Consider the following 16,469-nt stretch of genomic DNA (forward strand, 5'->3'; position numbering starts at 1 on the left):
TAGATGGGAAGAAGGGTGGGTGATATTCTTATTGGTGGGATAGGAATGGTAGGTGGTTTATGGTGAGACTGAAAGGATAATAATAATCCTTGCATTTGATATAGCGCCTTATTACGTCTACATGCTCCCCCTTTGGTGACATCATCCGCAGACATGGGGTCAACTTCCACATTTATGCGGATGACGCCCAACTCTATCTTTCTGCCTCCACCCTCAACTCCAGGACCACTGCTGTCCTGACAGACTGCCTGTCAGACATCAAGTCCTGGATGAGGGCAAATTTCCTACAGTTGAATGTGAACAAGACTGAGGCCCTCCTGATTGACTCACGCCAGCGCCTCAGCACCTCAGGCTCTGGCAACATCAACCTCCATGGTTGCTCACTACAACTCACCAGCCAGTCAGGAACCTCGGTGTCTTGTTCGATCCTTAACTGTCTTTTCTTCCCTACATCCAAGCCATGACCCGCTCTACCTTCCCTCACCTCCATAACATCGCCCGACTCCGCCACTACCTCACCCCTCAGGCCGCTGAAACTCTTGTTCATGCCTTCATCAGCTCCAGGCTCGACTATGCAAATGTCCTGCTTGTCGGCCTTCCCAACTCCTCCCTCCACAGGCTGCAGATAATCCAGAACTCTGCAGCCCATGTCCTCTCCCGCACCAAACTCCGTGACCCCATCTCCCCCACTCTCGCCCGACTCCATTGGCTCCCTATCCTTCAGAGGATCCAGTTCAAGATCCTGGTCCTCACATACAAAGCCCTCCATGATCTCGCCCCACCCTACCTCTGCGACCTCCTAAACCTCTACCAACCCGCCCGCTCCCTCCGCTCAGCCGACTCCGGCCTACTCTACGTCCCCCAACCCACCCGCCCCACCATTGGCGGGAGAGCTTTCAGCCACTCTGCCCCCAACCTCTGGAATTCCATCCCCCAGTCACTCCGCCTCACCCCCTCCCTCCTTCAAGTCCTGCCTCAAAACCCTCCTCTTTGACCACGCCATCGGCCACCCCGCTTCCCCTTCCCCCCCCTCTGACCCCAGCTCGGGTCTGAAATGCTGTACACAGTCCAGTGCCTTGGGACGTCCTCCCGACGTGAAAGGCGCTATACAAATGTAATCTTGTTGTTGTCGTCTTCGAGATGTCTCAAAGCGCTCCAAAGAATATACTGTCAAGCGTAGTGACTGTATATTTTGTGGTCGAAGCACAGCAACCAATCGCCGCACAGCAGCGCCCCGCGAGCAGTGGTGGATTATTTACCCCCCCCCCCCCCCCGCCCCAACCCCCTCCAAAAAACAATGCGCCAATCGATGAATAACCGGGTTCCTGGGCAGGTAAACGGAGGGCGTGTCTGGCGAGGAAGGTAACCCGCCTGAGGTCTCCCCACCACCCCCGCCCCCGGGAATTGAACCCGGGGGGGGGGGGGGGTCCCTCTCGCTCTCGCTGGCCGGGCCAGCGCTCTCGCCGCAGAGCTGCGAGGGGGGGGGAACCCACAGTGCGTGACCGCGCTGCGGCGGTTTGGATTGCGTCAGGTTGGGGCGACGTGTCTGGTGGGGGGGGGAGGGAGTGAAGTGAGTGTGTGAGTGAGTGTGTGTAACACACGTGGAGAGGAGTGGCACAGGCAGCCGTGAGGACGGCCGTCCGTGCGCCTGCGCGAGCGGTGCCCCTCCCCCACCCCGCCCACCCCGGCCCCGCCCACCCACCCTCCCCCACGCGCGCGCCCCGCCCTCCCCTCCCCTCACCTCACCTCGCGGGGGCCGCCGCCGACCCCGCCCATCGGGCGTCACGTCCTGTCTGGGCTGGGGCGGGGCGGGCGGCGGCGGCGGGCGAGCGCGAGCGAGTGAGCGAGCGCCATGGCCGAGTGGGCGAGCGGCAGCGGCGGCGCTGCCATTGTCTTCCTTCAGGGGCAAGCGGACGACCAGACGGAGAGAAGAAGCGGTCTGCGATGCCGATAGGTGAGCGAGCGAGGATCGAAAGAGGGGGCGGGGGGGGGAAAAGTCAGGTTGTGTGTGTGTGTGGGGGGGGGGGAGCGTCGACCGCGGCTCCTCCTCCTCCTCCATCTCCGTTCGCGGTGGGTGACTTTTTTTTCAAAAAAAAATGTTTTTAAAACATCATAACCGGCGATGTTATGTGGGGAAGCGGTTGTAACTGGACGGTTGGTTGACAGGCGGGCGACGTTCGCTCGCTCGCTCGCGCCCCCTCCCTCCCTCCCTCACTCCCTCCCTCCCTCACTCCCTCCCTCACTCTTCCTCTCTCTCTCCCCGTCTCTCTCGCTCTCTCTCTGTCTCTCTGTCTGTCTGTCAGAGTCGTTTAAAACTTGTGCGGGTGGAGCACTTGTGGATGTGGGGGAATTAGTTTTTTTTTTGGAGGGAGGGAGGGAGGGAGTAACGGGATTTATGGATGGATCTCAATCTCGATTTGATGCCGGGAGGCGGGTGGGATGGACTCGAGCGGCTCACACCCTGTCGCCAAACCTCTCTCTCTCTCTCCATCCCCACCCTCTCCCCCCTCTCCATCCCCACCCTCTCTCTCTCCATCCCCACCCTCTCCCTTCATCCCCACCCTCTCCCCCTCCCCACCCCATCCCCACCTTCTCCCCCTCCCCACCCTCTCCCCCTCCTCTCCCCATCCCCACCCTCTCTCCCCATCTCCACCCTCTCTCCCCATCCCCACCCTCTCCCCCTCCCTCTCCCCACCCTCTCCCCCCATCCCCACCCTCTCCCCACGCCTCGGCCCCGCTTCACAAAGCATTTGCAAATTGCACCCCTCAACATATATATATATACACACACGCACACATCCACCCACCATCACACACACATCCCCCCTCCTCCAAGGCGGGACAGCGCCTGTCCATTTGTTTAGAAAGCCTCACCCCTCCCCTCCAGTCTTCTTGATCTACAAAATATGCATTTTTATTCCTGTAATAAGGATGCTGGAGGATGCCTTTGTCTTCTTCCTTCGCCAGTGTCATCCTCTCAGCTCTCGCCTGGCTGCCCCTTTTTTCATCTTTTTTTTCCCCCCACAGTCCTGTTGCTCTTTGCAAGCAAACACAAAGAGTTTCTCCTGACCTCTTCCTCTCTCCCGCCCCCTTCCACACACACACACACACACACTCTCTCTCTCTCTCTCCGTTTTAGTAACGTAAAGTTTTATTTTAATTAAGGGAGTGGTGTGTGGTGTGTGGACCAGAACTGGGAGTAGGAACTGGCTCCATGATTCGAGTGTTTTGTGGGTTACCACTGTCGTCTTTTTCGCCCTTTTCACCTAATTACGTGGCCAAAAGAGAAGGGGAAAAAAATATAACTTCCACCGGATTCGTGCTCTGAGTTCAGTGCGTGGGTGCCCGGGAGGAGTGAGACAGAAATTGCCTCAGCGGTTTTTATTTCCAGTGTGCTTCCAAGTTTTGTACGCAAAAGTGTGAGGTTGCTTGCTATTAGCTGGCTGGTTCTCAGCGGGGGATTTTTACTACAGGCACGGAGAATAAAAAGCTTTGTTCCTCAACCTGGAAAGAAAACCTGTCGCGATTTCTGAAAACGGTAAAATGCCTCGATATTGTGGTTTATACCTGTTGTGTGTGTGCTTTTCTTATGTGTTGCCAAATCGCTCGGTGATTTTTAATCTCGAGTAATCTTAATATAGGGCGGTTGCTGTGAAAATAAAGGGTGGTGCTTATTTGCAATACAGCTGTGTCTGATGTACGATGCCACAACTAGGAGCCTAGAAATTGATAATTTATTCTGCTTTTGTACCCATGCCATCAGCGAAATATAGTGGAATATGTGGCAGTTTTTTTTAAACCAAAGTAAAGAATATTTAGAAATCTTTCGGTAATGTACTCCTTATCCTGTAAAGGCACCTGCCATGTGATTATTAGTTGTTAATAATTATTATTATTATTTAATATTATGAATGTACCTTTTCTGTTTGGCATGAGTGTATCAATGGGATCAGAAACGGGCAGCTTGTGGGCACCAATGAGGGTTTAATGCCGGTCTCGTGAAAATATTTTAGAAAGTAAAGCTGGAATTCAATTTTGCTGCTTTGTTTATTTTCTACACTGTCTTGGCCTTTCGTAATGAAGGGTGTCTATATGCATGTTGCATACTTGTATCGAAATATGGAAGTGTCGTGTTTGCATGTGAATTCATAAGTCTTTTTTCTTGAACTCCCCTCTTGGCTCAGTTAGTAAAATCACTGATTGGTGTGAAACGGATGTGTAGACACCCAGAAACGCACAGCTTTGTTCTCCTGTTTGGACTGAGTACGGTGAACTCAGCCGGGGCATTGCAGTTGTCTCAGTGCCATTGCAGTACCCCAGGATAGGCAGAGGACAAATTCTGCCAGACATATCTGCTGACATTAAGCCGACGTCCCGTTCAGGTGGATGTTAAAGATCCCATTGTACTATTCGAAAAGAGAAGGGAGTTTCTCCTAGTGCCCTGCCCAACAATCCCCCAAATAAAATTAGTCACTCATTCCACTGTGTAACTGGCTGCCCCGCCTTACCATAAAATACACACTCAATCCACTTTACAGTATATCCTGTGGAGCGCTTTGAGACATCTCAATTATGTGGGAAAGCACTATATCAAATGCAAGGATTATTATGATGTTTGAAAATTAGTAGCATTTGATGTAAAAGTACATGTTGGGTGAGTGACAATAGTCAGACTTAATTCTAATATCCTCTGTGTTGGAACATCCTACCTATATTCATACCTGCGTTCATCCAAAAAAAAAACTGGAGGGCTACAGATGCCTGTGGAACCATAGTTCAGTGTAAATCAGTGCTTGGCAGATGAGAAAGAAAATAAAGCATTTGTTAGTTTTAATAAATAAATATTGATTTTAAGATGGGATAAATTAGGATAGCGAGATAATATCTGAATTAATGTGGCATATTACCTTTTAGTCTTACTAATCTTCTGATTATTTGACTTTACTCTAGAAAGACATTAATCATGAATAGTGAACTGTCATATGCAGGTTAACCTGCAGAAAATTATGTAACTATGAATATAGTGTGATGTATAAAATGTGTAATTTAAGCAGAAATCATTATTTCAGCAGCATGAAATATATTGCATCTTGAACAGAAGCCAACTTTGTGTTCACTTTCTTTCTTGTAGCCTAAATATACCAAACAGAGTAGATCAACATATTTGGAAATGTACATGCTTAGACATGGGGGGGTCATAGACATGCTTTTTCCTTGAACGCGGTTGTCTTTTTATAAAATCTGCTGATTTTATATTTAAGCTAGCGCAATTCCTGGTTCTTAGTGGTAAAGCTAATGAAAATTTGGAGTTCAGTTTCTTTAGTCGTGGATGTTGACGAGACTATTGGTATAGAATAATGCAAATGGTTGGAAGTTGATCAAATGTTTTTGTTCCTTCCTTCCATTTTATATGGATATCTAATTTGTTCCATTTATGGGTATACAACAAGAATAATGGTTACCCATAATTAAGAGATCAGATTAAATAAACCATAATAATGAACCTGTGGTAGTTTCTTTCATTAGACTGAGTTATTAGTGCCCTATAAATCCAAGTTGTTATTATTATTGACTTTATTGTCATAGTTGTTTGTGGACTATGATGACATGACTAAAGCACTCTGCTATGCTACCCTGTGTGAAGGGCGCTATATTAATGCTTGTAGTTGTTGACTACACCATTATTAAAATGGATGTGTTTTGTATACAAAATGAGGCATACCACTGCTGTACTAAAAAAAAATTCGATTTTTACAAGCTCATCAGACATTCCCAGATCAGGTACAACATGTGCAGCTGCAAAAAGGGCAGTTTGCTTAAACCACTGCACCACACCCCTTGACCCAAAGTTTTTAATAATTGTGACTTCATTACTTTCTGTTTGAGAAATCTACAAGTGGTTGCAGTGAAGTTCTGTGCCTGGTGTAAATGTATCGAGCAGTTAATTCTCTAAGAAAAAATTCCATGGTTTATCTTTGGGTCTTGCTACTGCTGACTTTATTACTCATTCAGCCATATCATTGTATTTTTTGAAAGTCATCTCTTCCACGCTCGCCATGTATCTTTTTGCTGGCAGTCAGTTTTAAGACTGTTCAATCCCTATGGCCAGCTTTCATTCATAAGTGGCTCTGCTTGTGGTTTGTGGCATCATCAGAAAGGCTGGGTTGGATTCTAGTCTCATAGTCCATTGCCAATCTCATATTGTTTAAGATTGATGCACTAATTCATAAGCAAGAAATTTTCATAGAATTTGAATAGGCATACATCTCAATTTCCATTTTTGGTCTGCTATGATCACTGGGTGATCTGGTGGTGTCTGATGTTTAGTGAGCTAATCACAAAAGAAATGTCCCGAGCCAGACTGTTCTCAGCTAGGACAGTGGGTGGTCGTGGTTAATACTTAAAATGGCTTTGGTAAGCCCAGACAAAGGAGGAGGGGAAAAAGTCGTCATTTCTGGTGCTTATCACTATCTAGAGGCTTTTTTGCTGCGGGCAACATTAGGCTTTGATACAGTGCTTCTCTGTGATGAAATAGCCCACTGAACTTACATGTCCATTTTTTAAGTATACTACATTTGTGAAATCTGTGACTGTTCAGACAAAATAAATACCTTAATTTTTTTTTATCTCCTGAACCTCCTCTTCCATTAAGTTTTCAGCCAAAAAGGGTAGGGAAACACCCTGTAACTACCTGATAAGAAATACGACTTTTGTGGCTTTATCTCTAACCTTCGATCCCTACCGCTCCTTTCCCTGTGAGGAAGTGGTCCATGGCTTCTTATTGTTCATCTTCCCTTGATGGCCTGGCTATATCGGTAACCACTATGCAAAGATTTACTAGTACTTGCCTGTGTGGCTGCCAGTGAATCAGTGGCCCATCAAACATTTACAATACTGAATAAAATACCTTATTTGTGAATGTACATTGCTGAATTTAAAATTCACTGTTGGTCTGTATTAGTGGCTGCATTAAAATAGAGCAGCTTCAATATTTAGACAGTAAAAAATAGTATTTGTATTGCTGGTCTCCTTGGCATGGTGTGTTAACAAACTCAATAAATGTCAGCCTTGTACTACAATACTTGAACTATGTTCTGTGCAAAGACTTAACAACATAGCCCACTACGTGGGGATGCATGACTTTAATGCTTTGTGGATCTTGCATGTTTGTTTCCCTCTGTACTTCTCCCCTATTTTCAGGTTTGCCAACTATGTACAATAGTGTGTTGGTCCAGCAATGGAAAGAAATTGTTGCAACAAATAATTTGCCAATTTTTGATGCGTGAAATTAAAAAAAGTATTGCTGCCTTATAGTTTTTTTTCTTTTTTGGAAGCTGCATCTGGTTTTCATTCTTGAAGATATTAACTTGTACATGTACAGTCAAACCTGTTCAAGCAAATGCCTCCGATCAGCAAACACCCCTGGTAACAACCACCTTAGAACAGCCCCTTTGATGTGCACACCAACAAACCGTTACTCAGAGGCCACCTTTAAACAGAGGCCACTTTAGCCCATCCACTAAGAGAGGTTGTTGAAGGCAGGTTTGACTGTATATCATTCCATGGGCCCTGAAATAGAGAATGTTTAACCTTGGGGAGAAAGCTAACAGAATTGCTCACAAGTTCTAGTTTGAGGATGGTTACTGTCTGGTACCAGTTTGAATGCACATTTCTCCACTTCAGATTACTATGTTATTCTTCTGAAATATTAGAAACTGAATTTCTTAAACTTCAATTAAATGCTATTTAAATGGCTGGCTTAAACATTGACATGTCATGAATATTGTACAGAATTGTGATTATAAAATAATAAAAACATCTGTGAGAAATTATCTGACAGATGCAATGCAGTCTGTTACTTCTTGATGGTGTAATTTGCATTTCTTTGCGCACAGATGCACCATTGTTTGTTTGAATCATAAATCTATTTTTTCAGAAGCTGAACTTTAATTCCAGAAAATGATGTTGCAGTGTTTTTTTTTAAAAAAAGTTTACATATTTCTTTAAAATGTCACAGAGAACATACATTATATGTGAACATTAACGATCCCCATATTGGCACTATTCGAAAAGAGAATGGAGTTCTCCCAGTGTCCTGGCAAACAAATCCCCAAATGCAATTGGTCACTCACTTGATGGCTGTTTGTGGAGCATTGCTGCGTGCAAATTGGCTGTCATGTTTCACCCACAGAATAGCCAAATCAATTTTACAGGAAATCCTGTGAAGAGCTTTTGAGGCATTTCGACGACTTGATGATGTGCTAAATCAAATGCAAGGATTACTATTATTAGATGCTCTTGCGCACGCAACAGTTGGGTGTGCACTGCTCACCTCCTTTCATTCCACACTGGTTACAACTTCAAGTTAAAGTAATTGTAAGAATGTGAGGAATCTGTCATGATGTTCTACACTGAATGTGTCCACAAAATTGATTTCTCATAAAATAACCCTGTGTTGTTATCTTTGGTATCACCAAGTTTATTTGCAGGTGATATGTGGACTTCATCTTTTTTTTCTTCAAAACAGCTTTTGTTTGTGATGTTGGTTTGAGTACTAGCCTTACTCAGAGCTAGGAAGATACTCATGTCTGGATTCATAAAGTTCAAACTGTGTAGTGAAGACACTGGAATTTAATATTCAAAATGGATAATCTATTCATTAACAGCTGTTCATATTATGTGCAGCATTTGGCATGGTTGCATGGAGTTCAAATTGGGAAGATTCAAATTACCCCTTACAGTTATGCTTAGGAATTCATTAATGTAGCAAACATGACCACTGGAACATGCATGTAAAGGAAATCGACTAAGGTTGCTATGTCATTCGTGGGTGGCAGGGGGAAATGATCAAACTACATTTTGAACACGTGCTGTGTGCAACGGAATGTGAACACCATTTAACGAATGTCTTAAAGCTTAGAACTTTGTATTCATTAGAAATAATGCAAAAACTGCAGAGGTAATTGGCTTTATTCTGGAATTTTAATATTTTGAACAATTGAAACAATGGTGGGGGAGTCTGCCTTTTTGGTTATCTTGTCGTAACTTTTGGCACCAAGCTGAATAAGACCCAGTTCATTTGGGCAAAATACATTAGGGACACGAGTAGATTACAGCAAGTATTGAAGTAGTTTCTAAACCTCCTTAGAATAGTGAGATTGAATCATCGTCTGAGCTCACAAACAGATGTTCTTTAGTTGATAGTTCATTTAAACTTTTTTAGACTGAGTATGATGGGTTGTGCAATTGTGATAGTGATGCAGGATCATGTATTACTACTAATGCTTTTGCATTGCAATAGTGTGGCAGCACATTACTGGAAATGGACACGAAAGCCATTGATTACAAATTAAAATAAATTGTACTATTTATGGTTGATCTGTATTTCCATTTGCCTTAGAACAAGATTTTCAGGTGATCATATGTATACACTGTATATATGTACACTGTATATCATATATGTACACTTATTAGCTTGATGTCTGATTGATAGTACAAATTGTCAATTTTAAGATGATATTTAGATTTGACTAGTGCAGCTGCTATTACAAAATTAATAAACTAATTGAAGGCCTTTTACGTTAACATCGTTTTAAATTGATTTGCCTGACATAATTGTTTTGGGCATAAAGACATTTTGTGTTTGTTCCATTGAACGTATATTAAAAAAAAGCACATCATCTGTAGATATTTTAATTTATTGCATCTTCCCCATGTCTTTGAATTTAGACACTTTTTGGTTCCAGCTTGAAATTCAGTCTTTCATCAAAGCAAAGTCTTTACAATCCAAATTCTTGTGACCCAGAGGGAGAGTGCTTTCAACTGATCCAAACTAAGGTGCTGGTACAAAATGATTCTGATCGGTTCCTTTAGACTTCTATCTACCAAATCAGCAGGGTTATCACTGGCTGTAAAATTAAGTTGCATTGTCTGATTCTGCGACCAAATTTAATAAGAATTGCTTAACATTTTAACTCATACACAATTTTCATATGTGTCATCCAGGTATAGATGGATCTTTTTAGGAAAACCAAGTCACACTGTCACAGAGTTCCAGACAGTTTGCATAATTCTTGTTTGAACCAAGATACTTTAGGATTAATCCATGCACGGGCCTGTGTTTGGAAGTGTAAATAGGTGATTTACTGATAAATAAGCTTGTTGCCCTGGGCAACTGCTCACGTTGAATCCTATGTAATTTTATTCCATGTTTAAGGGAAAGCCAGACAGTATTAATGAAATCTTTTAGGGATAATTCAACAAATCTTCATCTTTAATCCTTAATAACACTTGCCGCAATAAGTAGAAAATTCTTGGCTCGTCTGAAATGCTTTGCCGAGAATTTAAAGCTCAGTAGAATCATGTGATCATTATTTGCACTGGTAATAACATCTGTTACAGTGGTGGCATTTAAGCAGGGCTCAAATTTGAAGATAAGCGAAAAGCCATTAGCTTACTGTATAGTGTGTGTGTGTCATCCGAATTTTTACTACAATTGTCCATAAACATGTAATGCTCTATTTTGTCTAAAACTTTTATTTCTGTCTTTTGATGGCTACCACCTAAGGAACACTCAAATTGAGTTTAGATCCACTTATGAACTCAACAAGACCAGTAATTTGAGTAACTGACATAATTGCTGGGCTAAGAACAGCTTGCCTGTGGCCAGGAAAAATGGCAAGAAATAACACAAGCATCAACAATTTTCTGCCTCTGAAGACACACAGGTTGACTTGCATGAAACTTTTGTTTAAAACCCTTTGTAGAGGGAATATCAATTGTGTAAAAGTTCATTATTGTTTTGAGAAATTCAATCAAAATGTGAGTAATGTGGAAAACTCTAATGTGACAGATTTATAATGGTTTAAAAAGACTGCAAAGGTATAATGTATCATGGGTAATCAGTGTTGACGTATTAAAGAATGTTATCTTCAGTCAAATGCTTCCAATGAATGAAATGCCATTTAAAAGCAGTTTGGATTTGCTTTGAGACATCATTTGCTTTGGAATCATGTATTCCAGAGGAGTGATTGATGACAATTACAATGATTTGGATTTAATTTAGTGTGTATATCTGTATTTTAAAAAGAGACAGAATTGCATTGAAAGACACATTTTCACTCTATGAGAAAACTGATATTATCAATCTTATTTTACAGCCCTTTGGTGTTGATTGTTTTTCAATTGAAAAAAATATAAGAGGATGCACATAAATCCATATATATGTGATATTAAAAAAAAGTACAATTATCCTACTTTATTACCTTCTGTAACCAAAGGTTTAACTAGTTTCCAGTGCTTTGGTTGGATGGAAGCCCTGATATTCCCTTGACATAAAAAACCTCAATGTCAGGATCAAGGGACAAGGGGGATACAGGTTTTCAAAATAATTTGCTTACATATTTGTTTGAATTTGGTTTTTGTAGTTCTTGGGTGTTCCTGAAGATTTGAGAAATGGTAAAATTATGCCAATAGGAAAGTTTGATTTTATGCAGCCTCAAGTATAGATGGTGTATCTATCGTAGAGATTTTTCCTCTCACCTAAACTACTTAAGTTAGATATTTTAATTAAGTTGGGTATATTTCCTCTACTAACAACCCATTAACCGTTTTCACATGTAAATAGATCTTCACATTAAGATTTTCACATCTTAAATAGATCTCAATATATAGTGGGCTGACTCTGATTTTGTGCACTGTCTACACAGACAAATTTTGTTCATTGACATACTATAGTTTAGGTGCACTTAATTTCAAATCTTATTTAGTGGCACTTCAAGTCCATCTGGCTGCTGTATAAATTGTTTTGGAGGAGAGCGAAATATGAGGCTTTGCATTAAAAGTCGTCTTTGATCTTGCCTCAGTAACGCCTCCGTAGTGGGAAGGTGGGTGCCAATCTAGATCGCTTGACTCCATAAACACTTGTATCATATTCAAGACATGTACCGCTGACTTTATCCCTACTTCCAGAGTACAGCATCCCTGGTCATCCAGATCAAGGTAAAAGCCCTAAACCGACCTGCCCTTTCATTGCCTAGGCTCCCATGAAGAATGAACACATGGGCAAAGTTCTTGAAGACTACCAGCACATGTGGATCCATTCTGCAGCAACTTCTATCTTCAAGAAAAGGATTATTGAGGGGAGGTGGCAAGAAAAGGAAGCTAGGAATGATTCAGATGTTGCAATTTTGAATTTGTGAGCAACAAAATGAAATTAGCTTAAACTCTGTTGGAATTTCAGTAAAAGAAATGTCCTCTCCTTCAAATTCTTTTAGAAAATGAACGTCATGTAGGATTGACACTTTTAAAATTCATTTTGAAGTTCAAAAAATGGTCATTTTTGTAGTTTCTTGAATCAGTGCTAAAATTGTAACATAAAGTCAAATTGCATTATTTAGCTTCTTTCATGCCAGGAGAGAGTCCCAAGGCACTGATTCTAGTTTAGGGGTGTCAATTTAATTTGAACCTGCAGAATCTAATTGTTGCCATTGACTGCTATTAATAGACCATTAGTTAGATCTTATAGTTTTTTATGGTGATAGTTGGTTGCACACTATTGGTGTTGGGCAGTGGTTAGTGGCGTTTGTACATGTACAGAGTTCTCCTTGGCTTGGAGTACGAGACCAGTTTCCTGCTCTGAATCACTCCAACAAACACAGGGGAATGTGCATGTCTTAGCATTTAGTTACAGTTAAAATGGTGTAATAATATTAAAAATCAGCCCTTTTTCATCTGGAGGACTTTTTAAAAAAAAACATTGAATAAAGTGCCTTGTGTGTGCTTGCTTGTCCAGGAATGGTAGATATGATAAGCGAGGTATTTTCAGCCCATAAAATGTGTGCCAGATCTTTGTTACAATTGTGCTTTGTAGACAGAAAGTTAGTCAGAGGAATGTGCTTAGAAATTTTTCACACTGTAGAATGTAGGCTGGGTTGCCTACAAAAGGCATCAAGGAGGTACAATGCCAAGATTTTTCTGTATCTTGCATACAAAACAAACCAGTGGTTGTTCATTTATTGTCTTGGGTGAAGGACTTGGTTTTGGCCAGTTAATTTATCATATTGCTGACTTGTCGCAATACCAAAATTATGCACTAGTGTTTATTTTTAGAAAGTGAATATAATTAAGTTTACTGACTGAAGCTTAAGGGCTGTTCAGCTCCTAGAAATAGTTGCTACTTACTGTTTGATTTTACAAAAATCAAGAGAGCAAGCAGTTCAGTACACTTGTTGGGCACAATTGATATTTTCAACAGAAATATTGGTGAGTTTACCTGCAAAATAAGATAATTTGAGGTAAATTAGTGTAGATTTATTGCTCGTCTCAAGGAATTTCATTGGAAAAATTCAAGCCTATATTGTCTTGAATTTAGTGATGGCACAATTATGTAATAAATCTATATCAAGGGGGCTGTTCACCTGTTTTGCAATTAACCCATAATTGGGTGCAATATTTGAATTTTTTTTGTATCCAGCCAGGGATACTGGTGTGCGATTCCAAATTACACCTGCCCCTGAAATTAGCTACCTAAAAAATTTTCATTTTACACACAGATATAAATCCGACCACAAGCTTTGTGCTGAAGAGGAACTATTCTGAGTCTGCTGGTAAGAAACTTGTCTGTGATTCACTGTAGTATTTTATGGAAGCTGCAGTGCAAAACCCCGTTCATGGTAGCAGAAATGCAGAGGGTACATACGTAGCATGGGGATTTGAGGTTTTGAAAGTGAAGACAAGGTTGCTTTTTCTCTCCCTCACTCCATCGCTATTCTTTTGAACTTCTTTGTTTTCCCTTTATTCCTCTTTGGATTTTGTTTTAAATTCTGTCCTTAATCTTATTTTTTCTTCACTGAAGTCCTTTACACACTAAGCTTAATTCCATTCAGCAAACCGTGCCAAAATGCTCCAGTGTGAAATAGCAAGTTGTTTTGTATAAGAATAGTTGGGAGTGTTTTACCATTTCAATACTGGAATATTACCTGACCCATCAGTTCTTGATTTTCTTTAAAAATGTGCATTTGCATTATGATGTAGGTATAAAATAATGCAAATTATGGCTACTGGACTGCTCTGTGCTTGTGCATGCAATTTAGTCTGTTTTGCATTGCACTGCTATGATATAATGTGAAAAATTCTGTTTCTTGTATGATTCAGGATGATACATAGAGAATTTGGGTACAATTAAACAGAGGTTTAACAATAAATAAACTGTTCTACAATTATACATGGCAAGGAGTTGATCCTAAAAGACTTACTAGAATTTGATTTGGTGTATTTTCAAGCATAGAACAGTATTTAATGTAGTGTTAAGCTTGCACCAGTTTCATCATCTTATTACATGATAAAAGGAACATGCTCAGGAATCTGAGCGCAATCTGTTTAGTGCAACTGAAGCTGAAACATGGAAACTGCTTCTTTGAACACTTCGGATGGGAAAAGGTTAAAGATGCTGAATTTCTATGAAGCAATGGAAATTCCTCAAGTGTGTGGCTGGGCAAAATGTTAACTGTAGTCTTGTCTACTGCATCTGTGTACAAGTACGATAGTTGCTGTAAGTCTTTACAAAATATGTGTATACATAAGTGTGCGCAATGTACGTCAATTTTACTCATTTCAGTAATTGTTTAAAGGCACTGTAGGACATTATTACAGTGTGCTTGCTTGCATTCATAATTCCTGGAAGATTTATGCTACTTTTCACATTCGGATAATCTGCTTGGTACAGTTATTCAGTGAAGCACGTGTACTGTACTACATCTTGTGTTGGCTTTATTTTACATTAATCAAATCTTCAGGTCGAATTGCATTTTGACTCTCGTCTTTTACAAACTTGTTTCAGTAGTGGAAGCATTTGTTCAGTCTGTTTTATTTTCAAAATGATGCTTTGTCTTTCTGGTTGTACTGTCGATCAAAGATCTGAAATGTTAATCATTGCTGTATCATTTAAGCCTAAGGGAATCCCTGCTGAAAGATGACAAACTGGCTGCTATAGAGTGAATTTTGGCAGGCAGTTAAGAGAACTGTTAGAATATATGATTTAAGTTCAATAAACAGTGCTGGCATGTGAATGTAGCACAAACGTGTATGCATAATAAATCTTCCTTAAAGCATAACAAAGTTGTTCACATACACTTGAGCTACCTGAGTGCTTTTTAATAAGGTAGTGAATTTAGCAGCAAGTTTGGTAAATCAATTAATTCTTGTGTCTTTAGTGCTTTCTAGCCAAAGAAGTACCTTGTAGTTTCTTCATGCTACTACACCAAAAGTGTCTCAAAACTGACAAATTCAATAGAATTATTTCTTTGTTTGAATTCATGCAAAAAGTTGTCTATGCGATATTAGTGTTTTGAAAGATTTATAATATAGCTCCTACCAATCAGTAATGTTTCTGTTTAACTAGAATTATTTTCTTGCTCATCACTGAGATGTGATGACTGAACATACTGTAAAGACTGAATTTTACTGTACTGAAATTCTTGACAGCAAAATCAATTGGAGAAACAGTGTTAACTTGATCTAAAATTATTCAAGAGTGTGGCACTCCATACCACAATGTGAAACGTTATTTTAAGAACAGCAGTTTTTGCTTAACAATAATCAAGAACATTTTGTGGTAATAGGAATTGTGGAATACTCCAAAAGAAAGAATGGCTTCTCTGATGATGCACTAACTTACAACTTGTTTTTCTTTCCCTGCCCAGTGTCATCGTGTATAACCACTTATAAGAAGACCCCACCGCCAGTTCCACCACGGACCACGTCTAAACCGTTTATATCCGTTACAGTCCAGAGCAGCACGGAATCAGCCCAAGATACATACCTTGATAATCAGGATCATAAGAGTGATATAAACAGCCAGTCTGGTCGCAGTAATTCTTCAGACAGCCTGGATAGTGCCAGGGCGCTGAACACAACCAAGCCAGGAAGCCTTAATGCCCCAGTTCGTGAACAATTGGAAAACCAACATCGAAATGCCACAGTGACGAGTGAGAAAGCAACACTCCCTCCTGAGGAACCAAAGGCGGAACCTCCCCCCAAAAGAAAGCTTTCTTCCATAGGAATACAGGTAAGTGTCTGCTGAAAATTTTGCCAAATTAAAGTAATTGTGCGGAACAATTTAACAAACTCAGTCTTGTGATTCTTCTGATTAACAAATTTTATTGCAGAAGAAAACAATTAAAAGAACAATACAACTTTTCAAGTAGTAATGCAAATGCAATACATCACCATTTTACGTTATAGCCCCCAGGTAATGTGCTTGATTTAAAAAGTATATTTGAATCTAGGCCAGTACATAAAGTTTAGTTGTAGGTCATTTAAAGTTGTATCAAAATATTCAAAACATAATAGCGAGAAAACTTAAAGCTAACTATAATCCCAACAATTTGATTAGTGTCCTGTTAAAACGTACAATAACAACAAAATTACATTTGCATAGCACCTTTCACGCCAGGAGGATATCCCAAGGC

General features: G+C 40.9%; 1 protein-coding gene across 3 annotated transcripts in view; it reads left to right on the top strand.

The window, feature by feature from the left end:
• LOC103171997 (disks large-associated protein 4) overlaps positions 1-16,469 on the top strand; it is a 76,460-nt gene that overhangs the window by 46,655 nt on the left and 13,336 nt on the right. The window contains exons 1-3 of one of the 3 annotated variants that reach the window (XM_042341728.1): positions 1,838-1,954; positions 13,554-13,607; positions 15,702-16,066. In XM_042341728.1, the coding sequence (XP_042197662.1) occupies positions 1,945-1,954; positions 13,554-13,607; positions 15,702-16,066 (429 nt within the window). In that variant the 5' untranslated portion in view covers positions 1,838-1,944. Of the gene's footprint in view, positions 1-1,837; positions 1,955-13,553; positions 13,608-15,701; positions 16,067-16,469 lie in introns of those variants that run through there. The other 2 variants (XM_042341729.1, XM_042341730.1) reach the window with 2 other exon arrangements.

This window comes from Callorhinchus milii, unplaced genomic scaffold (assembly GCF_018977255.1).
Source record: "Callorhinchus milii isolate IMCB2004 unplaced genomic scaffold, IMCB_Cmil_1.0 Scaffold18, whole genome shotgun sequence".
NCBI lineage: Eukaryota > Metazoa > Chordata > Chondrichthyes > Chimaeriformes > Callorhinchidae > Callorhinchus > Callorhinchus milii.